Source organism: Stegostoma tigrinum, chromosome X (assembly GCF_030684315.1).
Source record: "Stegostoma tigrinum isolate sSteTig4 chromosome X, sSteTig4.hap1, whole genome shotgun sequence".
NCBI lineage: Eukaryota > Metazoa > Chordata > Chondrichthyes > Orectolobiformes > Stegostomatidae > Stegostoma > Stegostoma tigrinum.
The window spans coordinates 640,712-665,808 of NC_081404.1; the positions used below are offsets into that span (position 1 = coordinate 640,712).

Below are 25,097 nucleotides of genomic sequence, written 5' to 3' on the forward strand. Positions count from 1 at the left end.
GAGGATAGAGGAGAAGATAGGTGGAGAGGAGACAGACAAGTTAAAGTGGCGGGGATGGAGCCTGTAGAGGTAAGTATAGCTCGGGAGGTAGGGAGGGGATAGGTCAGTCTGGGGAGGACGGACAGGTCAAGGGGGCGGGATGATGTTAGCAGGTAGGAAATGGAGGTGAGACTTAAGGTGGGAGGAGGGGATAGATGAGAGGAAGAACAGGTTAGGGAGGCGGGGACGAGTTGTGCTGGTTTTGGGATGCAGTGGGGGAAAGGGACGAACTGGGCTGGTTTTGGGATGCGGTGGGGGAAGGGGAGATTTTGAAGCTTGTGAAATCCACATTGATACCATTGGGCTGCAGGGTTCCCAAGCGGAATATGAGTTGCTGTTCCTGCAACCTTCAGGTGACATCGTTGTGGCACTGCAGGAAGCCCAGGATGGACATGTCATCTGAGGAATGGGAGGGGGAGTTGAAATGGCTTGTGACTGGGAGGTGCAGTTGTATATTGCGAACCGAGCGAAGGTGTTCTGAAAAGCGGTCTCCAAGCCTCCACAATGTAGAGGCAGCCACACCGGGTATAACGGATGCATTACATCACATTGGCAGATGTGCAGGTGAACATCTGCTTGATGTGGAAAGTCATCTTGGGGCCTGGGATGGGGGTGAGGGGGGAGGTGTGGGGGCAAGTGTAGCACTTCCTGCGGTTTCAGGGGAAAGTGCCGGGTGTGGTGGGGTTGTAGGGGAGTGTGGAGCGGACAAGGGAGTCCCGGAGAGAGTGGTCCCTCTGGAAAGCAGACAAGGGTGGGGATGGAAAAATGTCTTTGGTGGTGGGGTCGGATTGTAGATGATGGAAGTGTCAGAGGATGATGCATTGGATCCGGAGGTTGGCGGGGTGGTATGACAGTTTCCTTTCCTAAAGTACATTAGTGAACCAGATGGGTTTTTTCAACAATGGATTCATGGTCGTCATCAGATTCTTAATTCCAGATATTTATTGAATTCAAATTCCACCATCTTCCATGGCAGGATTTGAACCTGGGTCCCCAGAATGTTATCTGAGTCTCTGGATTAACAGTATAAGCAATAATACCACTTGGGCACAGCCTCCCCTGCATTTAGGTCAGCATTTGTTGCACATCACTAATTGTCCAGAGGGAAGATTTCTTCCCCAAAGGCCATCAGTGAACCAGATAGATTTTTCAAATGGATTCATGGCCATCATTAGACTCTTAATTCCAGATGTTTTAATTGAATTCAAATTCCTTGGTGGAATTGAGAACATCCTTCCTGAGTTTACACTGTCTAGACCTGTAAGAATGTTCATCCAGCTCCACACTTTGTCTCAGATTCTCCAGCACCTGCAGTTCCCATTCTCTCTGAAACTATGAGATCCCCCCATTCTTCTAAACCCCAGAGAATATAATCCTCATCGATCCAGTCTCTCCTCATACGTCAGTCCTACCATGTCAGGAATCTGTCTGGCAAATCTTCATCGCGCTCCCTCCATCACCAGAACATTCTGAAGGAAACCAAACCTATACACAGTACTCCAAGCGTGGTCTGTCAAAGGCCCTGTACAATTGCAGCAAGGCTGTAATTGGATCCTTTTGCAAGAAAGAACAACATACCATTTACCTTCTGAACCTGCATGCTTTCAGCAACTGGTATACAAGGACACCCGGGCTTTGTTTCTGCAGCTCCCCCCACCCTCCGCTTTCCTGTTATGCTTCCAAAGTGGATAACCTCATATTTATCCACAATATACTGCAACTGCCACGTATTTGCCCTCTCACTGAACTTGTCGAAATTACACTGAAGCATTTAGTTACCCTATTTATTTATTTCAGAACCCTCTCCCCCTCCCCCTTTTCTGATGAAGGGTCTAGGCCTTAAATGTCAGCTTTTGTGCTCCTAAGATGCTGCTGGGCCTGTTGAGTTCATCCAGCTCCACACTTAGTTACCCTTTCATCCAGTTTTGTAATATCTGGAAATTTTGAGATACTACATTGAGTTCACTCATTTAAATCAATAACATTTGTTGAATGAGAGATAATAGGAACTACAGATGCTGGAGAATCCGAGATAACAAAGTGTAGAGCTGGATGAATACAGCAGGCCAAGCAGCAGGTAAACTGACGTTTCGGGCCTCGAGCCTTTGAATGGCTGGTGTCCTAGCAGTGATCCATTGCAGTACCCAACTACTTTGCAGTGGCAGTGGCCATCCATCACACAGCTGATGTCTGGACCCAACCTGATTCACAGGTTGCAGGACACTCATGTGTGTGGTGGGATTGTGTCTGCAATATACCCACTGCTTGGGCATAATTCCTCATCGGTCCCATGTTCCAGAACTTCCCACAGGTGCCTATGCTTCACAACCTGAACCACCTCACATCCTTGCGCTTGTTGCAGAGGCGGTTCCTGTCTGGGCTTCTCATGCATACATCCACTCCACCTTCATCCACCACCTAGACATGTCCTGGCATACTGGTTTACCCCCAGGCAATGGGATCCCCAGTGGAAGGCTATTTATGCAGGAGTCCTCAGACTTTCCATCAGGGACCTGGGGTTGTTTAATTAATTAATGCTTTTGATGCCTTTAGAGGGAGGTGGGCACTTGGCGCCGGTGGGGGGGGGGGGGAGAAATACAATGCTTTATCGCCCCTTCCAGCTCTCCATACGTACCCCTCACCTTTGTTGGTTTGCAATGCCCTTGTGTGTAAATACTCAATTGACTAAGTAGGTATTTTACTAGTGGTGGTGGTTACTAGTTAATTTTTTTTTAAGAAAACTCTTGAATTTCAGTGGTGGGAATGCACTCAACTGTGTTGGATAACACTTCTGGGTAGAGAAGAAAACGTAGTAGTACCACAGGTAATTTGGTGGCGGAGAAAGAATTAGTTATGTGTACAAGTAGTTCGGAAGCTAGACAGATAGAGAGAAATAGAGAGATAGAAACACGTGTGACACAATGGTAGGAACCCTACCGTGGAGCTAGATAGACCCAGGTGCAAGTAACAAGTGTCCCAGGAATGGAGCATAACATGCCCAGAGCACTGTGATTACAACAATTACAACCCAAATAAAAACAAAAACTGCTAAAGAAACTCAGCAGGAGTGGCAGCATCTATGAAAAGAAAACCGGAGTTGACATTTGAGAGCTCTTGTGCAGTGCTAATGTCCCTATCTTTTAACAGAATCCCTACAGAGTGGGGACAGGCCCTTCAGCCCAACAGATCCACACTGAACCTCAGAGCATTCCACCTAGACCCATCACCCTGTAACCCACCTAATCTACACACCCCTGAACACTACGGGCAATTTAGCACAGCCAATCCACCTAACCTGCACATCTTTGGACTGTGGGAAGAAACCGGAGCACCTGGAGGAAACCCACGCAGACACGGGGAGAATGTGCAAACTCCACACAGACAGTTGCCCGAGGTGGGAATCAAACCCAGGTCCCAGGCACTGTGAGGCAGAGTGCTAACCACCGTGCCACCCCGGCTAACATTCCTTCTGGGCCACGAGACCAGGCTCAAGTCCCACCTGGTCCAGAGGTGTGTCATAACATCTTTGACTCGGTTGATTACACGAATATCCAACCAGAGGAAACAGATTTCAGATCATTAATAAGGAAAAAGCTGGGGAGAAATTTTTGTGCACAGCTAAGTGGAATAAACTACCTGAAAGGTGGTGGTGAAAGCTGGTAGAAGCAGATTCAATCTTAACTTTTAAAGGGGTAATGAAATACGATAAGTATGTGAATGGGAACAACTCATTGGGCTTTATGCCAAGAGCAGATGAGAATGGGACTAATTTCAAAGAGCCAGCACAACTACAATGGACTGAATGACACCACACAGAATGAAGCCATTCTGTAAAGATGCATATTTGAGGAGCAGTAGCTTCTTGCCAGTTAGGACCAAGTATTTCTCCCAGTCACACCGCCCCACGTCTCCCCCACCCCTTCCCCCGACCTCCTGGGTTGAAAGTATGGTCAGAGTCACAGGCAGCCCTTCCTTCAGAAAAGTCAATTAGATGATTTAGGTTAACCATTTCTGTTTTTATTGAATGCTGCGCACACAAATCCCTCATTAATTATCCCAAAAGATGATCATGAGATCAGAAAAGATAAAATTGGTAAAAGGTGTAATTTTATGAATTAAAATATTACAAGGACAACTCCCAAATGTTAAAGCAACACCACAAATTTATGATAAAGTAATCTTTATTGATTTTAGACATTACATTTTACTATTTCTCTATGGAATTTAAATATATAGATGCATTATACTCCCAGTTTAAAAAAATATAGTACTTATCAAGTCCTGTAAAGTGACATGAAACTGCTTGGGCTGTGTGCCCACACTAACTTGGATCACAAGGACACATTCAAAGACAGTACATGCCCAAGAAATGTCCTGACAGTCAACAGGGACCTTTAGGCAGAAAATTGAAAGTAATAGTTTGACATTGTTTGAAAAGAAATTACAGGACAGTGACATTTAATCCATTCAAAAATATTTCTGCGTAAAACTATGTCAAGAAAGAAAATCAAACTTCAATGAACAGTCATTTCTAAAGAGTCAGTCAATGCCGATTGTTCTGCATGACAATTGAGACATGATAAAATAGAAGTTTCACAAGTCTGTTTGTCAGTGTGCAGCCTCCAACTTCACCCTGCTTTCCCCCTCCCCACCCCAAAGTTTAATACAAACAAGAAGTTTAACACCTTATTTGAAAACTTATACTCAAAGTATGTGGAAGAGACACATTAAACACTCCAGCTGACAAACTATAGGGTAAATGTGAAGCCAGTCCAGTCACCTGATCAGACAACATTAATCATGTATTCTGGATTACAGATTCAGTAAGCGACTGCTACACTCCTTATACTCAAAAGTTAGTTCATATTTTCTGCTCTCCTGAGGGGGTTGATTCATTCTGGAGTCTGGCCCCACTATCAGCACCTAAGACAGCTGGCCAGTGTGAGGAGCTAAGGAAGCTGTGCAACAGAGAGAATCACAGCTCGACAACTATGAGTGTACACTTTCCTGAAGGGATCATTGGGTAGCAGGCAATAAAGCAATGGTCAGGTATAGAAACTGGGATCGGACTAGTTTGTCTGGCTCAGCACCGGGTCAGCTGATGTATTCACCCACTGAGTGACCAGGGAGAGTCAGCCAGCATTTTCTGGATGCCACAGTTTAGCAGAAAGAGGCCCAAACTAGTTCTACCAGGAACATTTAAACCAGCAGGACTTCTAAAAACTCCAAATCAAGGTTAGTGCTGGAAAATGAGCGAGGCCATGTCAGTGTGTTCTGATAATGCCTGACACTGGACACTTGGCAGCTTGGCAAAAGAGTTTAGAGCCTGGGGCAAACAAGTAGGAATCAGCATTAAAGTGGGATTTCAGAAACTGTTCATTGAAGTTGTGACATATTTCCTAACCTTTAAACTAAGCTAATTTCAGCAGGTGTGATTTCAGGTAAGCTGGCTCATTCTAGGAGCTAATCTAAGATTAAGGCTGATTGGAGAGTTCTTCTTTCTAGTCGAATCTTCTCTTTAGGAGCTTCAGGCAGTGCTGCCCTCAGAGGACAGCATACAGATTAATACCCGACTTCTTCAGAAGAGGATCTTCACGCACAGGACACTGGCCTTTTCCTGTTCCCTCGCCCAGGGAGTGAATGGCCATACTTATCCACACACCAGCAGTGACCCCGTCTTCTGCCTCTTGACGGCTTGCACTATGAAACATTGTAAACACAGGCTTCAGTGGAAGTAGAGAAACAGACGAACAACACATTCTGTGCAACTCCTTTGTCTATCCAACTGTCCCTCTCTCTCTCTCTCTTTGGGCTCTATCCTATCGTTTACTCCCTACCCCACCCACCTCCCTATTTTTCTGCATATAAACTGACGTTTTCCCAGCAACCACCAGTTCTGAGGAAAGGTCACCGGACCCAAAACGTTAGCTCTTTTTTTCTCCTCCACAGATGCTGCCAGACCTGCTGAGCTTTTCCAGCAACTTTGCTTTTGTTCCTGATTTACAGCATCCGCAGTTCTTTCGGTTCTTACACATTCTGAGATGTCCCAGTACAGTTTGTAGCCAACTAAGTATCTTTGAAGCACAGTTTTGCTTAATATAGGGAACCTGGAGAGAATTTACACACAAGCTCCTACAGACAGCAATGTGACAATATGCTCAGTGACGTTGGTTGACATAAAACACTGTCCAAGACACAAGATGACCAGGATGCAGACCACTCAGCCTTTTGCACCCACCCCATCGTTCAGCCCAATTATGGCTGACCTTAAGCTTCAACTCCACTTATCCGCACCTCTCTTGCCAATTTCAAGAGAATAAAAATCTGTTACTGAGATAGTAGGAACTGCCGATGCTGGAGAATCTGAGATAACATGGTGTGAAGCTGGATGAACACAGCAGGCCAAGCAGCATCAGGGGAGCAGGAAAGCTTGACGTTTTGGGTCGGGACCCTTCTTCAGACCAAAAATCTGTTTCTCTTGGCCTTATAGTCAGCATCCTCAACTCTCGAGGAGAGGGTTTCAAAGATTCACAATCCTGAGTGAATACATTTTGCCTCATTTTAGTCTCTTATCCCATATGCTAAATTTCCTAGCCCAGGTAAACTATCTTTCAGTATCTGCTCTGTCAAACACGTTCAGAATTTTACACGTTTCAATGAGATCACCTCCCATTCTTCTAACCTCCACAGAACTTTAGACCCAGCTTCTCCTCGATGGACAACCAGTGACTGCCACCACTCAAACTACCGAGAGCTCTTTGCAGCCTCTGTATTTGCCTTGAGGTTTACATTTCTAAGTGTTGTAACATCAGCAAACTTAGATAAATTACTCTCTGCCTCTAAGTAGCTGAGGCCCCAGCACCGACCTTTGCAGCACTCAGCCACTAGTCACAGCCTGCCAACTTGAAAATGTCCTTTTAACCCTGCATTTTGCTTCCCATCCCTTAGCCAATTCTGTATGCATGCTAATACATCACCCTTAAATTCATTTAGTCCTTGAAAGGTACCTTATCAAATGGCTTTTGGAAATCCATATATACACATCTACCTGATCACACGCATTAGTTACATCCTCAGAAACCTTTAATTATATTTGTCAAACACAAATTTTCTTTTCATAATGTGATTAATAAGAGTTCATATGGTTTTATGAGTAATCAAATTCCAATTTCCTGATGACTGACAGCAAGCTAACTAGCTGTAGCTACTCATTGTCTCTCTTCCCTGGTTTCTTGAATGGCAGTGTTAGATTTGCTAATTTCCAATCTACTGGGATTATTCCAGAATCTAGGGAACTTTGGAAAATCAATCAGTGGATCTACTGTCGCTGCAGCTCTCTTTTCAAATCCTAACAATGTAGGTTATCAAGCAGGGCATTTTTAAAATTTGACTCCCTTGAGTAGCTAAGTCTAACTAGAGAAGGGAGTTAGAGGGCTTGTGCAATGGAAACAGTCTGTCTTTCAATGTCAGCAAAACTATAGAACTGATCATTGGCTTCAGAAAGAAAGGAGGAGAAAACGCCCCCATTTATAATCAATGGAATTGATGTTGAGAGGGTGAAAAGCATCCTGTTCCTTGGAGTGACAATAACTAACAACCTGTTCTGCACTTCACACACAGATGTGACAGTCAACTCAGGAAATATGGCAAGGCGTTAAGGTCCCTCACCAACTTGGGGGCGACACAGTGGCTCAGTGGTTATCATCTGCAGCCTCACAGCACCAGGGGCCCAGGCTCAATTCCACGCTCTGGCAACTGTCTGTGTGGAGTTTGCACATTCTCCCAGGGTCTGCATGGATTTCCTCCCACAGTCCAAAGATGTGCAGGTTGGGTGGATTGGCCGTGCTAAATTGCTCGTAGTGTTCAGGGATGTGTAGATGAGGTGTGTTATGGGGGATGGGTCTGGAAGGGATACTTTGAGGATCAGTGTGGATTTGTTGGGCCGAAGGGCCTGTCTCCACACTGTAGGGATTCCATGATTTACGAACTTCTATGAAGGCACCATTAACAGCACACTGTTCAGGTGCATAAAAGCCTGTTATGGCCACTACAGAAGGTGATGTGCACAGCCCAGACCATCATGGAAGCCAACCAAATGGACTCCATTTACAGGGCTCGCTGCCATCAAAGACCCATTGCACCCCCGTGATGACCTCTTACCACCTCTTCTGTCAGGCAGAAGATTCAGAAGCCTGAACACACGCACAAGCAGGTTGAGGAACAGCTTCTTCCCGGCCATTATCTGACAGTTGAAAGGACTCTGTAGCCTCAAATAACACCGATCTTGCTTAGCACACGCCATGTGCAATGTAACCTGTATGCCTCAGTCTAAGTCTTTTTGATCTGTACATCCTTTGCTTACTGCCTGTACCACTCATAAACAAAGCTTTGCACTATATTTTGATACACACAATAATAAATCATTCATTCTTATTAGCTCCTCAGCTACCAGCTAGTTCTGGTATGAACATAGAACATTACAGCACAGTACAGGCCCTTCAGCCCTCAATGTTGTGCCGACCTGTCATACTGATCTGAAGCCCATCTAACCTACACTATTCCATGTACGTCCACAATAATTTGCGTGTCTTCCACTGTGGATAGTGCAAAGATATTTGTTCTGTGTCTGTGCCATTTCCTCATTCTCCCTGATAGTCCATCCAGTTTTTGCTCTAAAGAGATGAATATTTACTTTCAGTACTTCTCTCCTTTAAGTACTTTTAAAAACTCTTATAATCTTTTGATATCTGGGCTGGATTATTCTGGTGTACTAATTTTCCCTTATTATCAATATCTGCTGGTTTCAAAAACACTCCCAATGTATGGACTTGCAACATTCTTACACTCTCATTTGAATCCAATACTATTCTTAACTTCCTTAGTAAATAGTGGATGGATCCTTCTTGCTTTAAAATGGAATGTATTTTTGTCAAAAATCTTTTTAATAAATGTTTTCCACTGTTTATTTTTCCACCATGCCTTTTAGTCTATTTACCCAATCAGGCTTAGTCAGGTCCCCTCTTAAAATTAAACAAACACAATTAGATTGGTATTAAATTCTTCTTTGAAAGCTTCCAGCAGATTGTCTAACAATATTAATTAACCACACCTCATTATACTATATAGTTCTAAAATAGGTATATCCCTCTATGCTTCCACCACATATTGTTCCAGGAAACAGGCACAAAAGTCATAAGCTCATCTCTAGAGCCACTCTCACCATTTTGATTCATCCAGTCCAAAAAGATTGAAGTCCCTTGCAATTGGTACATTGGAGTGTGTAAAAACAGGCAATCATTTATGGTTTAATGTTTTGTCCAATGGTTTAACTATTTTAAGGGTCTACAAACTACCTCCACTAGTTTTTGCTGACTCATTATTCCTAATTTCCACTCACATGGATTCAACCTCATGATTTTCTGATAACAGACCCTTTCTCACAAGGCCCACATTTATTATCAGGATTACCCCCCCCCCCACCTTTGCCATTCTACTTTTCTTCCCAAGATATTGTGTGCCGAAGAACATTTGTTCCAACAGCCCTCACTTGGTACTGCGATCGATTGTCAGTCTGGATGATAGCTCAAGTCCCTAAATTGTGCCTTGAATCCAAGACTTTTTGGCGTAGATACAGAGAGAATGTGACCAACTGAGAAACTTATAAAAATGAGTTTGCATCTAAGAGACAAGTTTTTAAAAAGAAACAACAGCAGAACAGACCTGAGCAGGAGAAGTCATCATACCATTTAGCCTGTTAAGTCCACATCAACCCTCCAAATAGCATTCCACCCAGGCTTCCATGGTGGGCACCCCGTTAGCCTATGACGCTGAATTTCCCATGGCCAATCCACCTAAATTGCACTGCAGACTGTGGGAAGAAACCGGAGCATCCAGAGGAAACTTATAAAGACACAGGGAGAATATACAAACTCCACACAGACAGTCACTCAAGGGTGGAATCAAACCTGCGTCCCTGGTGTTGAGAGGCAGCAACGCCATGCCACACTGAGATCTGCTCAGTTTATCGCCATTCCTTATCTCAGGTGACAGATGTTGAAAGTCACTGTATCCTATGACTTTCAGCCCATTAGCCAGGACGACACAATGTTGGCAGTTGTTCCCACTGACAACTGCCCCAGGGATTCATTTATTTTCAATAGTTCAACAGCAGCATAAAAATTGACTTTAGAGAATCCAAGTTTCCTAAGTGGCACAGAGCCAAACTGAACAGACAATTCTATTTTTGGGAATTGATGAGTTAATTGGTAACACTCAAGGTTGGGTTGAAAAGATAACAATTGTCCTCAGTGTCCAACAACAGGGAAGGGGGAGAAAAATAGTCCATTTAGGAAATCAAACTGTTCAGAAATCTGGGACTGGATCTGACTATATAGTGCCCCACTGGCAAATAATTGAAACAAGCTGTCAGGCAGCTCACAAATCCTTATGCTAATTGAGGACTGTAAGTGGGCACTTAATGGCCATTTAATTGCCATGCCCTGAATCACTGCTGTCTTACCAACCACAGGGGAAGGCTCATACCACATCGGAAGACCAGCAGTTCGAGCTGCTGGTGTTGGACAAGGGCGTGGGCCCTGTGTGCAACGTCCCCATGGTGCCCTTCAATACTTCCCTCTGGCTTCTCAAATGTGGATACCACACCCTCACCAGCCTGGCCCCAGATGTACTGTATTTCCAACCATGACCCCCACAGGAGTTGCTGCTAAACCTGCAACTGGTGGGGAACCCCATCCCCAATGTATTTTACTGGTGGGATGGGAGCAATGGCACACACTTAAATCCAGCATCTGCTGTCTTACACTCACCCATTTTACACAATTCTGCCTCAGACTTTACTACTGTTGAGTGGCAAGGGCTTCCTGTTACGATTCGCAAACTGTATAATCAGTTGGGAAATGTTTGTTATTATTTACCTGTTTGCTCCGGTAGAACCCTTGCTTATCACAGTTTGGGATGTAAATGTCCTCTGGGCTATGGAAAAACTCTGATTTCAGGTCCTGGAGAATTGATTCCATTTTCCTCCGACAGGGACCCTAAGCACAGACAAACAATTGGTTAGAATCATTGAATCCTTAGAGTGTGGAAGCAGGCCATTCAGCCCATCAAGACCCTTCCCAAGAGCATCTCACACAGACCCACCCCCATAACCTCGAATTTCCCATTTCTCATTCACTAGACACTACAGGAAATTTAGCATGGCCAATCCACCCAAGCTGCACATCCTTGGACTGTAGGAGGAAACGGGAGCACCTGGAGAAAACTCCACTCAACCAGTCGCCCAAAGCTAGAATCAAACCTGGGTCCCTGGCTCTGCAAGGCTGCAGTGCTAACCACTGAGCAACCGTTCCAAACTCCAAAGTTGCATTCAAGAAGAGACTCATTTGTTCATCAAACTCTAACCCTACAGTACCCCCAACACTCACTGAATCCTCTCCAATTCATAGTCGTTGTCCCACTGAGGCCTTTCTTGTTTTACCACCCAACCACATTTTGAACGTCCATTGTGAAGATCATCTCCAGAATGTTGTATGTTTTAAATTTGGTAAATGCTCTTCCCGATTTTTCCCCACTTAATTAAAATGTTCTTACCGGTCTACAGATCTTAAAATTATCTGTTCCAGTCAAAACATCAGGCAAGGGTCTACCCCAAACCAACATCTTGAACTTGAAGCTCACAGTGGTCGGTGCAGATTTACTCCTTCTCTCGAGACTTTAACTCACCCTATCACCTTAAAATGCTGGACACATAACACAACATCAGGTAAAAGCCCAGAATCTTTGCCATTACAAGTGGCTTCTGAGACAGGAACTACCCAGAAACAGAGTCACTTTGGGCCTTTAATACTCTACTGGAACCATCTCAATGCACCTCTTAATTTCATCTCACTCAGTAAAAACTCAGTCACAAGTGCAAGATTAGAAGGAACAGTAATTAAGTTAGCTGAGACAAGTTTTAAGTAGCTTTAGGAGAGTCAATGTATTTGCTGACACCTGAGAGTTGATTTTCTTGCATTAAAACTTCAATGCTTCATAAGTCATTTATATCAAATTATACTTGGTCATGTAGTGTTCAGTATTACTTTCTCTCAATACTTGATTTTAAAGAGTTGGATAATGGGAAAAGTGGTGTGTGGTGGTGGTGGGTGGGAGCTAGGCTGGGATTTCTAGCTAATGAAGGGAAAGGTTATTTTGCATGTCGCAAGATTTTGATGGGACTTGTTGGTAGGTTAGGAGAGGGGCAGAAGAGGAAACTATATTTAATATGCCAACTTGCACTTATTCAAAGAGCTGGGCTTTCCATTGTGTCTAGTTTCCACTGGCCATGACTATCCTATTTATATCCTTCTCTGCCTCCACGTCTTTAGCATAGTGTAGGCAGGCACAAAGGGTATATTGGTCTCCCACAACCAGGTCACCATCGCCCACAGACTGTGTGATCAGAAAGACTTGCTTCATTGCAGTGTTACATTCTCCACAGCAATGACTCTGATTACTCTCACTGGAGTTACTCACATGCTGGAGAACCACACCTGAATTAATCCAATGACATAAATGGAAATGTCCTGATAACCAGTCAGTCACTTGGACATAAACAACTTTGGACGGCTGCTGTGGGGAACCATTTCTTTTTACCCGCCCAGTAACCTGTACAGGAACTGACACAGACAAACAGGCTACATGGGAGTGAATCATTCCTTTTTATCCAGTGTACGTGTACAGGAGCTGACACAGACACACGATTTAGGGCTATTACACATGTACAATTATAATTTTGTGATCAGAGATAACAGGAACTGCAAATGCTGGAGAATTCAAGATAACAAAGTGTGGGGCTGGATGAACACAGCAGGCCAAGCAGCATCTCAGCAGCACAGGGTCCAGGCCCAAAACGTCAGCTTTTGTGCTCCAAAGCTGCTGCTTGGCCTGCTGTGTTCATCCGGCCCCGAATTGTTATCTACAATTATAAATTTGCTGCATTGCACAAATATTGGTTGTCATTTTTTTCTTGCCATTACTACACATCAAATAAGTAATTACAGCACGTTTGTTTTGACATTGCCGAGCTTTAAATAGTTTTGCTTTGAAATCACGCAATTTTTAGGGCCAGTATCCCGATTTGCGCCTTCAATTTCAATGCAACATTATTTTGCGCTGTTGTGCAGCATTTCAGGTCATCATATGTACCTTTGACATCATTACGCATTGTTTTACGTAATTTGATGTCGATGTGACATTGGATCCCATGACCCAATTGCCACCAATCGATTCCAAAGGAGGTGGGACTGCAGGCTGTCTTTTGCACTTGAGGGAACCATGATTCAGCTTCTTCTGAAAAAGCTCTGAAGCAAAGTTCTTAATGAAGAATATCCAAATCAACAGCTGTTTGTTTGTTTTGCAAAGAATAAATTGAAGTATTGGCTGTTCATTTGTGTTGAAAAGAAGCCCCACTTGACTCTGCAAAGCAATTTAAATTTTGTAACTGTTTGTGGAGCTTTACATCAGGCGATGCTAGGAGATTATTTAATACTGTACAGCATGGAACATTGCTTTCCTTGTCTCAGGACTTGTTTGAGTGGCAAATATAAGGTTTGATATTTACTATTCAGGAAGCCAAATCTTAAATTGATCAGTTTTGGAATGTGTCACCAATCCTCCTCTTTTGTGAATGTTATGCCAGTAAGGGTATTATTGATGGTCTTGAAGGTTTCCTCTAATTTGTTTTGTTTAGTGATGACAAAGGTGTCATCCACATACTGGACCCAAAGTTTGGGTTGGATGATTGGCAGAGCTGTTTGTTCGAGTCTCTGCATTACTGCCTCTGCTGAGAACCCTGATATCGGAGGTCCCATGGGTGTACCGTTGATTTGTCTGTAGGTTTTGTTATTGAAAGTGAAGTGGGTGGTGAGGCATAGGTCCACTAGCTTGATGATGAGGCTGGTGGTGTCTGGTGTATGTGTCTACGGTTCTTCTAATAGTGTAGTCAGTGTTTCACTACAGGAGCAACCATTCCAACACCCACAAACGAAGCTGCATTAGAACATTATTCCAAAGAGCCACCACACACTGCAGCACAGAGGAACTACGCAGAGCAGAGGAAAATCACCTATACAGTGTATTCAAAAAGAAAGGGTACCCTATGAACACAGTCCGCCAATTCCTCAGCAATAAACCCAAACAAACAGACAAAACGGGCTCAGAAACCATGACCACTCTCCCCTACATCAAAGACATTTCCGACATGACTGCCAGACTACTCGGACCTCTTGGCATCAGGGTAGCCCACAAACCCACCAACACACTGAAACAGCAGCCAATGAACTTAAAAGACCCTACACAGACAACAAATAAAACAAACGTCATCTACAAAATACCTTGCAAGAACCGTGACAAACACTACATTGGACAAACTGGCAGAAAGCTAGCCACCAGGATACATGAACATCAACTAGCCACAAAACGACATGATCCACTATCACTCATATCCTTACATACAGATAAGGAAGGACATCACTTTGATTGGGACAACACATCCATCCTAGGACAAGCCAAACAGAGACATGCACGAGAATTCCTAGAAGCATGGCATTCCAACCGGAATTCCATCAACAAACACATTGATTTGGAGCCCATCTACCATCCCCTGAGGAAAAGAACAGGAAATGACATCACCAGCCCAAGGAGACCTAACCAGATAAATAGAAAGCGGGACCTAACACCAGCGCTTCGTCGGAGGCTCACTGATGATGTTACCAAGAATGGTGACGAAACGTCTGAAAACTAACCTTCCAGCTCAGCGAGCAAACTCATATCCAGAACCTCAACCTGAGCTACAAATCTTCTCAAAACTCGCTAGATTAATTCAGCTCTGGTTTGAAATAGAGTTCAGGGCTCTGGGGAAAAGGCAGTAAATTGGCACAAGGTAATAGAACCAGTGCAAGCAGAGTAGGCTGAATTGCTTCCTTCTGTGCTGTAACAATTCTGTGACTGTGAACACAGAGGAAGACTTCATCAGAAACACGGAGGTGAGATTAACATGGCTGAGGGGGCAAAAATCTCCAAGCAACTCAACTACCTGATCCTCCAAGCAGTACATTGGCCCAGGCAGCCACCTCAGAACCCACTGGACTGAAGTGAAAGCAAGTCATTCTTGATTCTAAATGACAGCCTCAGAAGAAATTAAGACTAGTCAGTGTTATGTAATTTGAATGTTGCACACATATTTCAATTTGTAACTTGGCTTTTCTGATTGGGAAACGTCCAAAGGAACCTAGGTTTTGATCTCACATTGTTTCCCACAGTAAACAATGTTTGATTTAAAGTCATGGTTTTCAGGATCACAATGAAACTAGAACTTACCTGAATTAATGAGAAAGTGTTTTGGGACAGCATGAGGTAGTGAAAGGTCCTTAAACAATGCAATATTTCTTGGAATTAGAAAACTGGTGTTTGATACAATTATCACCCAAGCTTCCACTTTTATCTACAAACTTTTTTTTCAATTCACAACTGTCCAATCTTGCTAGCTGGGATCTTCAGAATGGACATACAACTGCCTCAATGAGATTACAGGACACTCCTATTCTTATACTAATGCAGCATTTGACAGTTTAAATCTGCAAACCAAATTGCTCTAACTTAAAGAGATAGCAAGAACTGAAAACTGGAGGAGCAGCACCTCATATTGTGCCTCAGCAGCCTACAACCCGATGGCCTAAACATGGATTTCACCAATTTTAAAATCTCCCCATCCCTGACATCATCCCACGTCCAACCCTCCCTCTCATCCCCACCTCCTGAAGCTGACACAACCTGTCCACCTTCTCTCCCACCTATCCGCTCCTCCCACCTCACTGACCAATCCCCACAACTGCCTACCTGAACTCATCTATCACTATCCCATCTACCTTCCCCAGCCCCACCCTTCCTCTATTTATTGCTGAGCTCTCTTCCCCCTCCCCATTTCTGAGGAAAGGTCCCAACCCAAAATGTCAACTTTCCTACTCTTCTGATGCTCCCTGGCCTGCTGTGTTCCTCCAGCTCCACACTGTATTTGCTCCAACTTGAAGCTCTCCTGGACAGGAATTCAACGTACTTTGAATTTGTTGGAATGCACTCTGCTCTCCCTGCCAAGACTGGCACTTACATATTCAGAGTCTGCCACAAGTGTGGTGACAGATGGAACTTTGGAAGGGTTCACTATTGTGTGTAAAGTTCCCTTTGGTGAATGGTGATTTCCTCGTTGAGGTTTCGGTGTCAAATGCTGGCTAGGATTTACTAGCTGCTTTCCATGGTTTTTGCCACTGTGCTCTTTCTTTGCTAAGGAATATTTGTCTCCGCCATCCAGGGGCTTTCCTGCAGGAAATAGGAACAAACCAGGTCAGGGGGAGGTCCAGGAATCACTCTTAGTCAACGCAAGAAATGCATGTTTAAAATTCAAGTTGGCACCATTGCCTCACACAGCCTGCAACAAAATACAACATTCTATCGCACAAAAGGCACTAAGCACGTCAGGACAGCAATCTCCAGTTTATTCATGGCTCTGGGAATATCACTCCATTATGGTGGACAAAGTCAGAGTTCACATGACACCAGGTTTAGTTCAACAGGTTTGTTTGAAATTACAAGTTTTGAGTGCTGCTCCTTCACTAGCGAAGGAACAGTCCTCCAAAAGCTTGTGACTGCTGACTTTGTCCAGCTTAACAGTGATATTCTCACTTCACCTGACGAAGAAGCAGTCATCCGAAAGCTCGTGATTTCAAATAAGCTTGCTGAACTACAACCTGGTGTGGGTGACTTCTGACTTCGTCCACCCCAATTCAACACCGACACATCTTACAGAGTCCTGATTTAGACTCGAGAATAAAATTACTTCTTTTTCAAATAAATGTCTGCTGGTTAGGAATCCCAAGTCAATACAAGACTTGCAAGTTACATTAAATGCCTTTCCAAAAAGGCACATGAATGATGTCAGATGGATACGTTCTGTTTGAACGATCGCCACTTAATATATGAGGTCAGCGCTGCTTCTTTTGCAGTCCCAGTTCTTGTCAGAAGAGGGCACTGAGTGGGTGAGTCTCTCAAAAGATTTCCCAAATACCAGTGGAGCCATAAATTCAGTAAATCTTTGTCTCCAGGCCATCGGAGGTAACCCTGCGAGAGTCTTGACACACAGACATCCATGGAAATTGCTCGGGAGGTTCAAGCTTAGTCCTGATGGACCGATTCCCTCTAGTCGAGATCCTCCAAGAACGTCCCTGTGCATGAGCTCTGGATGGAGGCTTTAGACAAAAACATGGGACTTTGCTGCAATAGTGTACATACTCTATAAACATTAGTTTAATACCCGGTCGAAGGGCTGGATAATTCAACTGTGCAGTACAATAAATCCGCCCAATCACACAATCCCCCTCCTCCCATGACCAACCACCCAGTGACTCCCTAAACCGATTAGATTCCCCACTCTGAGACAGTAGGAACTGCAGATGCTGGACAATCTGAGATAACAAGGTGTAGAGATGGATGAACACAGCAGGCCAAGCAGCAGAGGAGCAGGATGGCTGATGTTTTGGGTCTGGACGCTTCTTCAGAAATGGGGGAGGGGAAGGGGATTCTGAAATATATGGGGAGTGAAGAGGAGGTGAATAGAAGATGGATAAAGGAGACGATAGGGTGAGAGGAGACAGACAGGTCAATGAGGCATTGGATCCGGAGGTTGGTGGGATCCTGTTTTGGCTGTTATTGCGGGGCGGGGATGTGAGGGATGAGTTGTGGGAAAATGAAGATGTGGTCGAGGGCGTTTTTGACCACATTGGCGGGGGGGTGGGGGGGGGGGTGCTGCAGTCCTTGAAAAAACCGCCGGATCCAACACATCATCCTCCGACATGTCCGCCATCTGCAATCCGACCCCAAAGACATTTTTCCCTCCCCACCCGTGTCTGCTTTCCAGAGGGACCACTCTCTCCGTGACTCCCTTGTCCGCTCCACACTCCCCTCCAACCCCACCACAGCCGGCACTTTCCCCTGCAACCACAGGAAGTGCTACACTTGCCCCCACACCACCTCCCTCACCCCTATCCCAGGCCCCAAGATGGCATTCCACATTAAGCAGAGGTTCACCTGCACATCTGCCAATGTAGTATACTGCATCCACTGCACCTGTTGTAGCCTCCTCTACACTGGGGAAACCAAGCGGAGGTTTGGGGAGCATTTTGCAGAACTCCTATGCTCGGTTCGCAACAAACGACTGCACCTCCCTGTCACGAACCATTTCAACTCCCCCTCCCATTCCTTAGACAACATGTCCATCCTGGGCATCCTGCAGTGCCACAACAATGTCACCCGAGGGTTGCAGGAACAGCAACTCATATTCCGCTTGGGAACCCTGCAGCCCAATGGTATCAATGGGGACTTCACAAGCTTCAAAATCTCCCCTCCCCCAACCGCATCCCAAAACCAGCCCAGCTTGTCCCCAAGATAGTAGAAGCTGCAGATGCCGGAGAATCTGCGATAACATTGGTAGTGTGGATGTGCAGAGGGATCTTGATGTCCATGTACATAGATCCCTGAAAGTTGCCACCCAGGTTGACAGTACTGTTAAGAAGGCTTACGGTGTGTTAGGTTTTATTGGTAGAGGGATTGAGTTCCGGAGCCGTGATGTCATGCTGCAACTGTACAAAATGCTAGTGCGGCCTCATTTGGAATATTGAGTGCAGTTCTGGTTGCCCCATGACAGGAAGAATGTGGAAGCATTGGCAAAGATGCAGAGGAGATTTACCAGAATGTTGCCTGGTCTGGAGCGAAGGTCTTATGAGGAAAGGCTGAGGGACTTGGGTCTGCTCTCATTGGAGAGAAGGCGGTTAAGAGGGGATTTAATGGAGACATACAAGATGATCAGTGGACTCGATAGGGGGGACAGTGAGAGTCTTTTGCCGAGGATGATGGCGTCGGCTTGTATGAGGGGGCACAGCTACACATTGAGGGATAATAGATTTGAGATAGATGTCGGAGACAGGTTCTTTACTCAAAGTGTTAAGGGCGTGGAATGCCCTGCCTGCCAATGTAGTTAACTCAGCCACATTAGGGGCATTTAAACAGTCCTTGGATAAGCATGTGGATGATGATGGGTTAGTGTAGGGGGATGTGCTTAGATCAGTTCACAGGTCAGCACAACATCAAGAGCTGGAGGGCCTGTTCTACGCTGTATTGTTCTATGTTCTATGTAACAAGGTGCTCAGCTGGATGACCATTGCAGGTCAAGCAGCATCAGGAGCAGGAAAGCTGACATTTCAGGCCTTGAGAGATAATGGGAACTGCAGATGCTGGAGAATTCCAAGATAATAAAATGTGAGGCTGGATGAACACAGCAGGCCAAGCAGCATCTCAGGAGCACAAAAGCTGACGTTTCGGGCCTCTGATGAAGGGTCTAGGCCCGAAACGTCAGCTTTTGTGCTCCTGAGATGCTGCTTAGCCTGCTGTGTTCATCCAGCCTCACATTTTATTATTTCAGGCCTTGACCCTTCTTTGGGAATTTTTTTTTTCTGAAGCATGGTCTAGGCCCGAAACGCCAGCCTTCCTACTCCTCTGATGCTGCTTGGCCTGCTGTGTTCATCCAGCTCTACACCTTGTTATCCCAGCTCATCCCCGTCTCCCTAACCTGTCCTTCCTCCCACCTCAAGCCCCACCCCCATCTCCTACCTCCCAGCCTCATCCCGCCCCCTTGACCCGTCCATCTTCCCTGGTCGGACCTATCCCCTCCCTAACTCCCCATCCACACCTTTACTGGCTCCATCCCTGCCTCTTTGACCGGTCTGTCTCCTCTCCACCCATCTTCTCCTCTATCCCTCCACCCATCTTCTCCTCTATCCCTATTTATTTCGGAATCCCCTTCCCCCTCCTCCAATTCTGAAGGATCTAGGCCCGAAACATCAGCCTTCCTGCTCCTCTGATGCTGCTTGGCCTGCTGTGTTCATCCAGCTCTACACCTTGTTCTAGCAGATTCCCCACTCACTCAGTAAAAGACCTTTGGAAAACTTAGCCAAATACCACAGCTGTTCTATTTAAAAAAGAACAAACGCTCTCCTTCGCTTGCTGCACTCACTGAGAAGCGGTGTCACTGTTCCATTTCAAATTCACGCAGGACTAAAAGATACAGTCATCCATCTGTGACTCTTGACGTTGTCGGCCCAAAGTTCACCAGTACTGCAGTGCTGCTGACCTGCGCAGCCAGCTAATATGAGCTGGTTGATGAGTGTCCCTCACCAACCTCAGGTTGCAGCTTCAAGTCCTACTGGGAGAAACTTGACCACAAAACCTAGGCTGACACTCCGCTGCAGGCAGTGCCTCACTACATAGGGGGTGCCGTACTCTCTCCATGTGTATTAAAAAAACCCCACGGCACTACTTTGAACAGCGGAAAAGTTTCACCCCGTCTCTTTGACCTCAAGTTATCGCATCTCAAATCGTGGCATCTTCTTGGGCACAAACAAACAACTGTTTTTGCAACATTAAAGGTGGGATGGGGGAAGGAGGGCATTCAGATGCTGTGATGTCACGAAAAGCAAGAAACAAAAGCATGTAAGATAACAAAGCATGGAGCTGTATGAACACAGCAGGCCAAGCAGCATCTCAGGAGCACATTCCCATTATCACTGAAACAAAAACATGTGCTTCCTTTAGATACTAACATGATTACTACAGCATTTCTGAAATTATGTATGGACATCCAATATTTTGAATTCTGCATGCTCCGTCCACCCTCACTGTTTCTGTTACATCTCGGTGAACACCTTTTTTTAAAAACAGAGTTTTGACTGCCCTGCTTGTTTAAATTTTTTATAAAGCAGCACTACAGAGATTTGAAACAAAAACAAATTACTTGAGAAACTCAGCAGCTCGGCCAGCATCTGATTTCAAATGTCACTGGAGAAACACAGCAGACAAAGGTTGAATGACCTCCTTTCCAATGATAGTCCTGCCATTTTCCTTCCTATTCAGAAGGTGATAACTTTTCAAATTGCCACCCATTCTTGGTTACCTGGTCCAGTGCCCCAGTGGCGGCCGTGTTGCGTGTGTTCGACAGGAGCCCCAAAAGGGGTAAAAATGTTAATCCCTGTCCCATCCTCGCCTGTTTAATATTCACACACACAGAGCTGTCCCTGTCTTATACCACTCACCTGCTTTCCTTCATTAAACAGAAACAAACTAAAAACATCTTAATCTGACTCTACCCACAACGGAATTCTTTCAAGTACCTTGTCTCCTCCCTCAGATCGCGGTCCAATGAATCAGAGGGCAGAAGGGGATTACTCGGCTCATCGACTCTGCACCAACTCCCATCCGACACAAACCTGCTCTCCTCCCTAACCTATCCTCGTAAACCCCGCATTTCCCATGGCCAATTCACTTAACCTACACACCTTTGGACTGCGGTTTTGAACAGTTTCTTCATATTTGTATTGAACAAACTCGAGTGCCATCACTTGTTGCTCAATCTGACCTGAAAAGAGGTAAAACTTCAGCCGTGCCGGCTGACTCACCCTCCCGCTGGATTTGGTTCCTCCGCTTGACGCTGCGACAAACCGCCCGCCCTTGCAGCAACGCTTGGAGCGGCGCTTTGTCTCCGCTGCGTGGAACACATCTGAGGCTCGACGCGCAACTCTCGGTGTAAACGCCGCACGCAGCTCCCTCGGCCAACGCGCATGTCAGGCAGCAGCCGCAGCCGGACTCCTTCACCAACTCGCAGCCCCGCGGGGGGTGACAGGCTGACAGTGCCCGCTCGTCGCATGGAGCACACTCGATCATCGCGCCCAATGCCCCCAGCCGCCAGGGCACCCCGATGCAAGCCAGCAGTACGCAGACCCTGAGCATGGTTTGTAAGAGCTTGACTCGCTCCACGACATTACTTAGCCTGCTTGTCCCCCCTTTTTAAATAAGCAAGCAGCAAGGCCAGGCCTCGGAACCTGGATAATAAGAGGGGGTGTAGGTACTCAACTGGGCAGGGGTAGTCCCTCCCTCACAACGCTCCGCCTCTATCGCTGTAAATCGCGCCCTATAGACAGTAACGTGATATATGCACGTACAAATTTGTTTTTACTTTGTAACTACTATTTTCACATTTCTCGTTGAGGAATGTTTCTTTTAGCTTTTCTTTCCTGTAGATAACTGTTTCTTGGTAATTTTTTTCCTATTGCTAAATATTCGGGAATGATAGTTTCTTGTGAAGAATTTTTTTTATACACAGCTATTTCTTGTAGCTGAATATTTGTTGTGGATAGATGTTTGACAATATAAGTATTTATTCTAAATACGTTTTACAAATATTTCATGGAACAAAAATCTGATTTTTTTGCAAGTAAACATTTCTTATAGGTAGATATTTCTTGTATTTCTAAATATTTCTTTTGGGTAGGAATGCATTTGAAAGTATAAGTATTTATTGTAACTAGGTATTGCTTCTATTTGACATATAAACATTTCTTACAAGTATGTTTCTTCATAAATTAGTTATCGTTAGTAAGTCTTTGTAAACTATCTTAGAACACATTTCTTACAGATCAGAATTTTCACATAAAAATTTTCTTTGAATTCTTTCTTCGGATGGGAGAATTACTAACAAGTTGGGCATTTGTTGACCATCCACACTTTTCTTTGAGAAGGCAGTGAACCACTGCATCCACTTTAGGTAGATCCCTCCACAATGTCATTATGGAGAGTGTTTCAGGATTTTGACCCAGTGACACTGAAGGAACAGCGATTATATTTTCAAGTCAGGATGGAGAGTGGCTTGGAGGGGTACTTGTGTTTGTATATATGTGCCCCTCCCTTTCTGTACATGATAGTAGTCATAGTTTTGGGAGGTGCTGTCTGAGAAGCCTTGGTGAATTTCTGCAATACCTAGTATACACTGCTGTTATCAAGCATTTACAGTGCAGGGAATGAATGTTTGTAGGTGTAGTGTTTAAACAAGCCAATTGCTCTGTCCCGGATGATGATGTTGGAATTGAGGCAAGTGGGGAGTATTTCATTCACACTCCCACTCTTTACCATGTAGCTTTGTCAAAAGAATAATGTCAGAATAAGTATTTTTGTGCAGATATGTGCTTTGTATAAAACGTTATTTTTGTATTTTTAAGAACAACTAAAGTGTTCCACAGCAGATAGTTTTCAGTGAGTGCAAATGTTAACAAAGACAGTAAATATTAAACATTCATTCCACTTGCTGTTGGTTTCTGCCACAAACTTTGCTCTTTAGTTGTCAATTTCATCCCTTTCCCTGGTCACTATTTTAGGCTGAAACAGATCATTCGCAACCTGGCCTCAGCATTAACAGGCACGAATTTAACACCGAGATATGGAGGAATTTTTTTCTCAGAGGGTTGAGAGTGGTTGGAGCTGCCTTTGCAGCTTTGTGTGGCAAGGAAAGTCCTTGTGTATATTGAAGGCTGAAAGATAAATTCTTCATTAGTAGGAGGAATCAAGGGTTGAGGAAAAGGACAGGAAAATGGTGAGGACTGTCAGACCAGCCAGAATCCTGTGGAATGGTGGAGCAGGCTTGAGGAGCCAAATGGCCTACTCCTGTTCTTATGGAGTTAGTTGACCAAGGGCAGAACTTCGAACTACACATTCTCTTCATCAGCAAGACTGCATATTTCCAGCTACTTAACATGCAAAGCTGGAGGCAGGCCTTCAGCCCTCCTGCTGCTGCAATGCTTATTTGTGTCATTGTTGCCTCTCGATTAATGATTTCAAAGCATACAAGCCTGGCCTGAAATATTCTACCCTCCAAAAACAATAAATCATCAAATACTCTGCTGCCTCTATTGTGACTCATCCTTTAGCTCTGTGCACAATGACCTAATGTTAACACCCCATCCATCAGCACCTCACCTTTCATTCTTGTTTTCAAAACCCTTTGCTTTACCTAACTCTGTAATATCCTGCAGCCCAACAAGAATGCAGCACTCCTCCAATCGGCCTCTTGCACATCAATTTCCTCAGATCTGGCATTTGCAGACAGACTTTCAGTTGTATGTACTCTAAACTTTGGAATTCCCTCCCAATAATCACTTCTTGGCCAATTCTGTATTGAAGGACTGCATATTTCCCTCCCTACTCCATCTGCCTTCCATAGGGACTGCTCTCTCCGTGACTCCCTTGTCCACTCCACACTCTCCACTAGCCCCACCACCTTTCCCTGCAACTGTAGGAAGTTCTACACCTGCCCCGACAACTCCCCTCTCACCTCCATTCAAGGCACCAAACAAACCCTCCATATTAGACAGGGGTTCACCTGCACATCCTTCAACTTGGTGTCTGCATCCGTTGCTCCCGACGTGGCCTCCTTTACATCGGAGAGACCAAGTAGAGACTCAGAGACCACTTTGTATAGCACCTGCATTCTGTTTGTGAAAAATGACAACACCTTCTAGTCACTCACCATTTCAACTCCCCCTCCCACTCCCTGGGTGACATGTCTATCCTGGGCCTCCTCCAGCGTCACAATGACACCACTCCCAAACTGGAGGAGCAACACCTTATATTCCAACTTGGGAGCCTACAGCCCGATGGCCTAAACATAGAATTCACCAATTTTAAAATCTCCCCACACCCACTCCTAGCCTCATCCCATATCTGCACATAGAAGTAACAGAATGGGAATCGTACAAAAGCATGGTGACTGTTGTACGAAAGTATGAGCTTGGTTTTAAATTCAGTGAGGTCACTTTAAGTCCAGAGTAAGTTATGTTCAGCATAGTGTAATCTAACATATTGTCTTAACTTCAATTTCAGCCTGTTGCTCAGACATGATTTTCCAGTCCCATTACCTTCAGTATTCTTTCCTTAAAATTAGTTACATTGCCTTTTGGTATTGGCAGGTGCGTTTGTGGACCACATGTGCTTGATATCTGCAAGTTTTCCAAAGTCCTTTCTATATTGTTCACTGTTGAACAATATTGTTCAATTTACTTGTCCTTTTCCACCCAGATTGATAATAAGCACAGACCAGGCTTCTGTTCTTTACAAGAATAACAGTTTAT

The 25,097-nt window shown here is 44.8% G+C and overlaps 1 protein-coding gene across 2 annotated transcripts; it reads right to left on the reverse strand.

Annotated features, from left to right (window-relative positions):
* Window positions 1-4,206: 4,206 nt before the first annotated feature.
* On the reverse strand, window positions 4,207-22,046 carry LOC125448335 (insulin-like growth factor-binding protein 5). 2 transcript variants are annotated; one of them, XM_048523591.2, is made up of 4 exons: window positions 21,597-22,046; window positions 16,154-16,413; window positions 10,974-11,093; window positions 4,207-5,739 (listed from the first exon to the last, which is right to left on the reverse strand). In XM_048523591.2, the coding sequence occupies exons 1-4, from the start codon at window positions 21,925-21,927 to the stop codon at window positions 5,632-5,634; spliced, it is 819 nt and encodes a 272-aa protein (XP_048379548.1). In that variant the 5' UTR covers window positions 21,928-22,046; the 3' UTR covers window positions 4,207-5,631. The 2 variants fall into 2 exon arrangements, with proteins under 2 accessions (XP_048379548.1, XP_048379549.1); XM_048523592.2 differs by having other exon boundaries at window positions 4,208-5,739; window positions 16,205-16,413; window positions 21,597-22,042.
* Window positions 22,047-25,097: the final 3,051 nt, after the last annotated feature.

Excerpts from the sequence above, each read along its gene's own strand:
- LOC125448335 (XM_048523591.2), bottom strand. The coding sequence starts at position 21,927 with ATGCTCAGGGTCTGCGTACTGCTGGCTTGCATCGGGGTGCCCTGGCGG. Across the intron at positions 16,414-21,596 it reads GAACCAAATCCAGCGGGAGG|GAAAGCCCCTGGATGGCGGA; the intron begins GTGAGTCAGCCG and ends TATTTCCTGCAG. Across the intron at positions 5,740-10,973 it reads GGTTCTACCGGAGCAAACAG|TGCAAGCCGTCAAGAGGCAG; the intron begins GTAAATAATAAC and ends AATGTTTCATAG.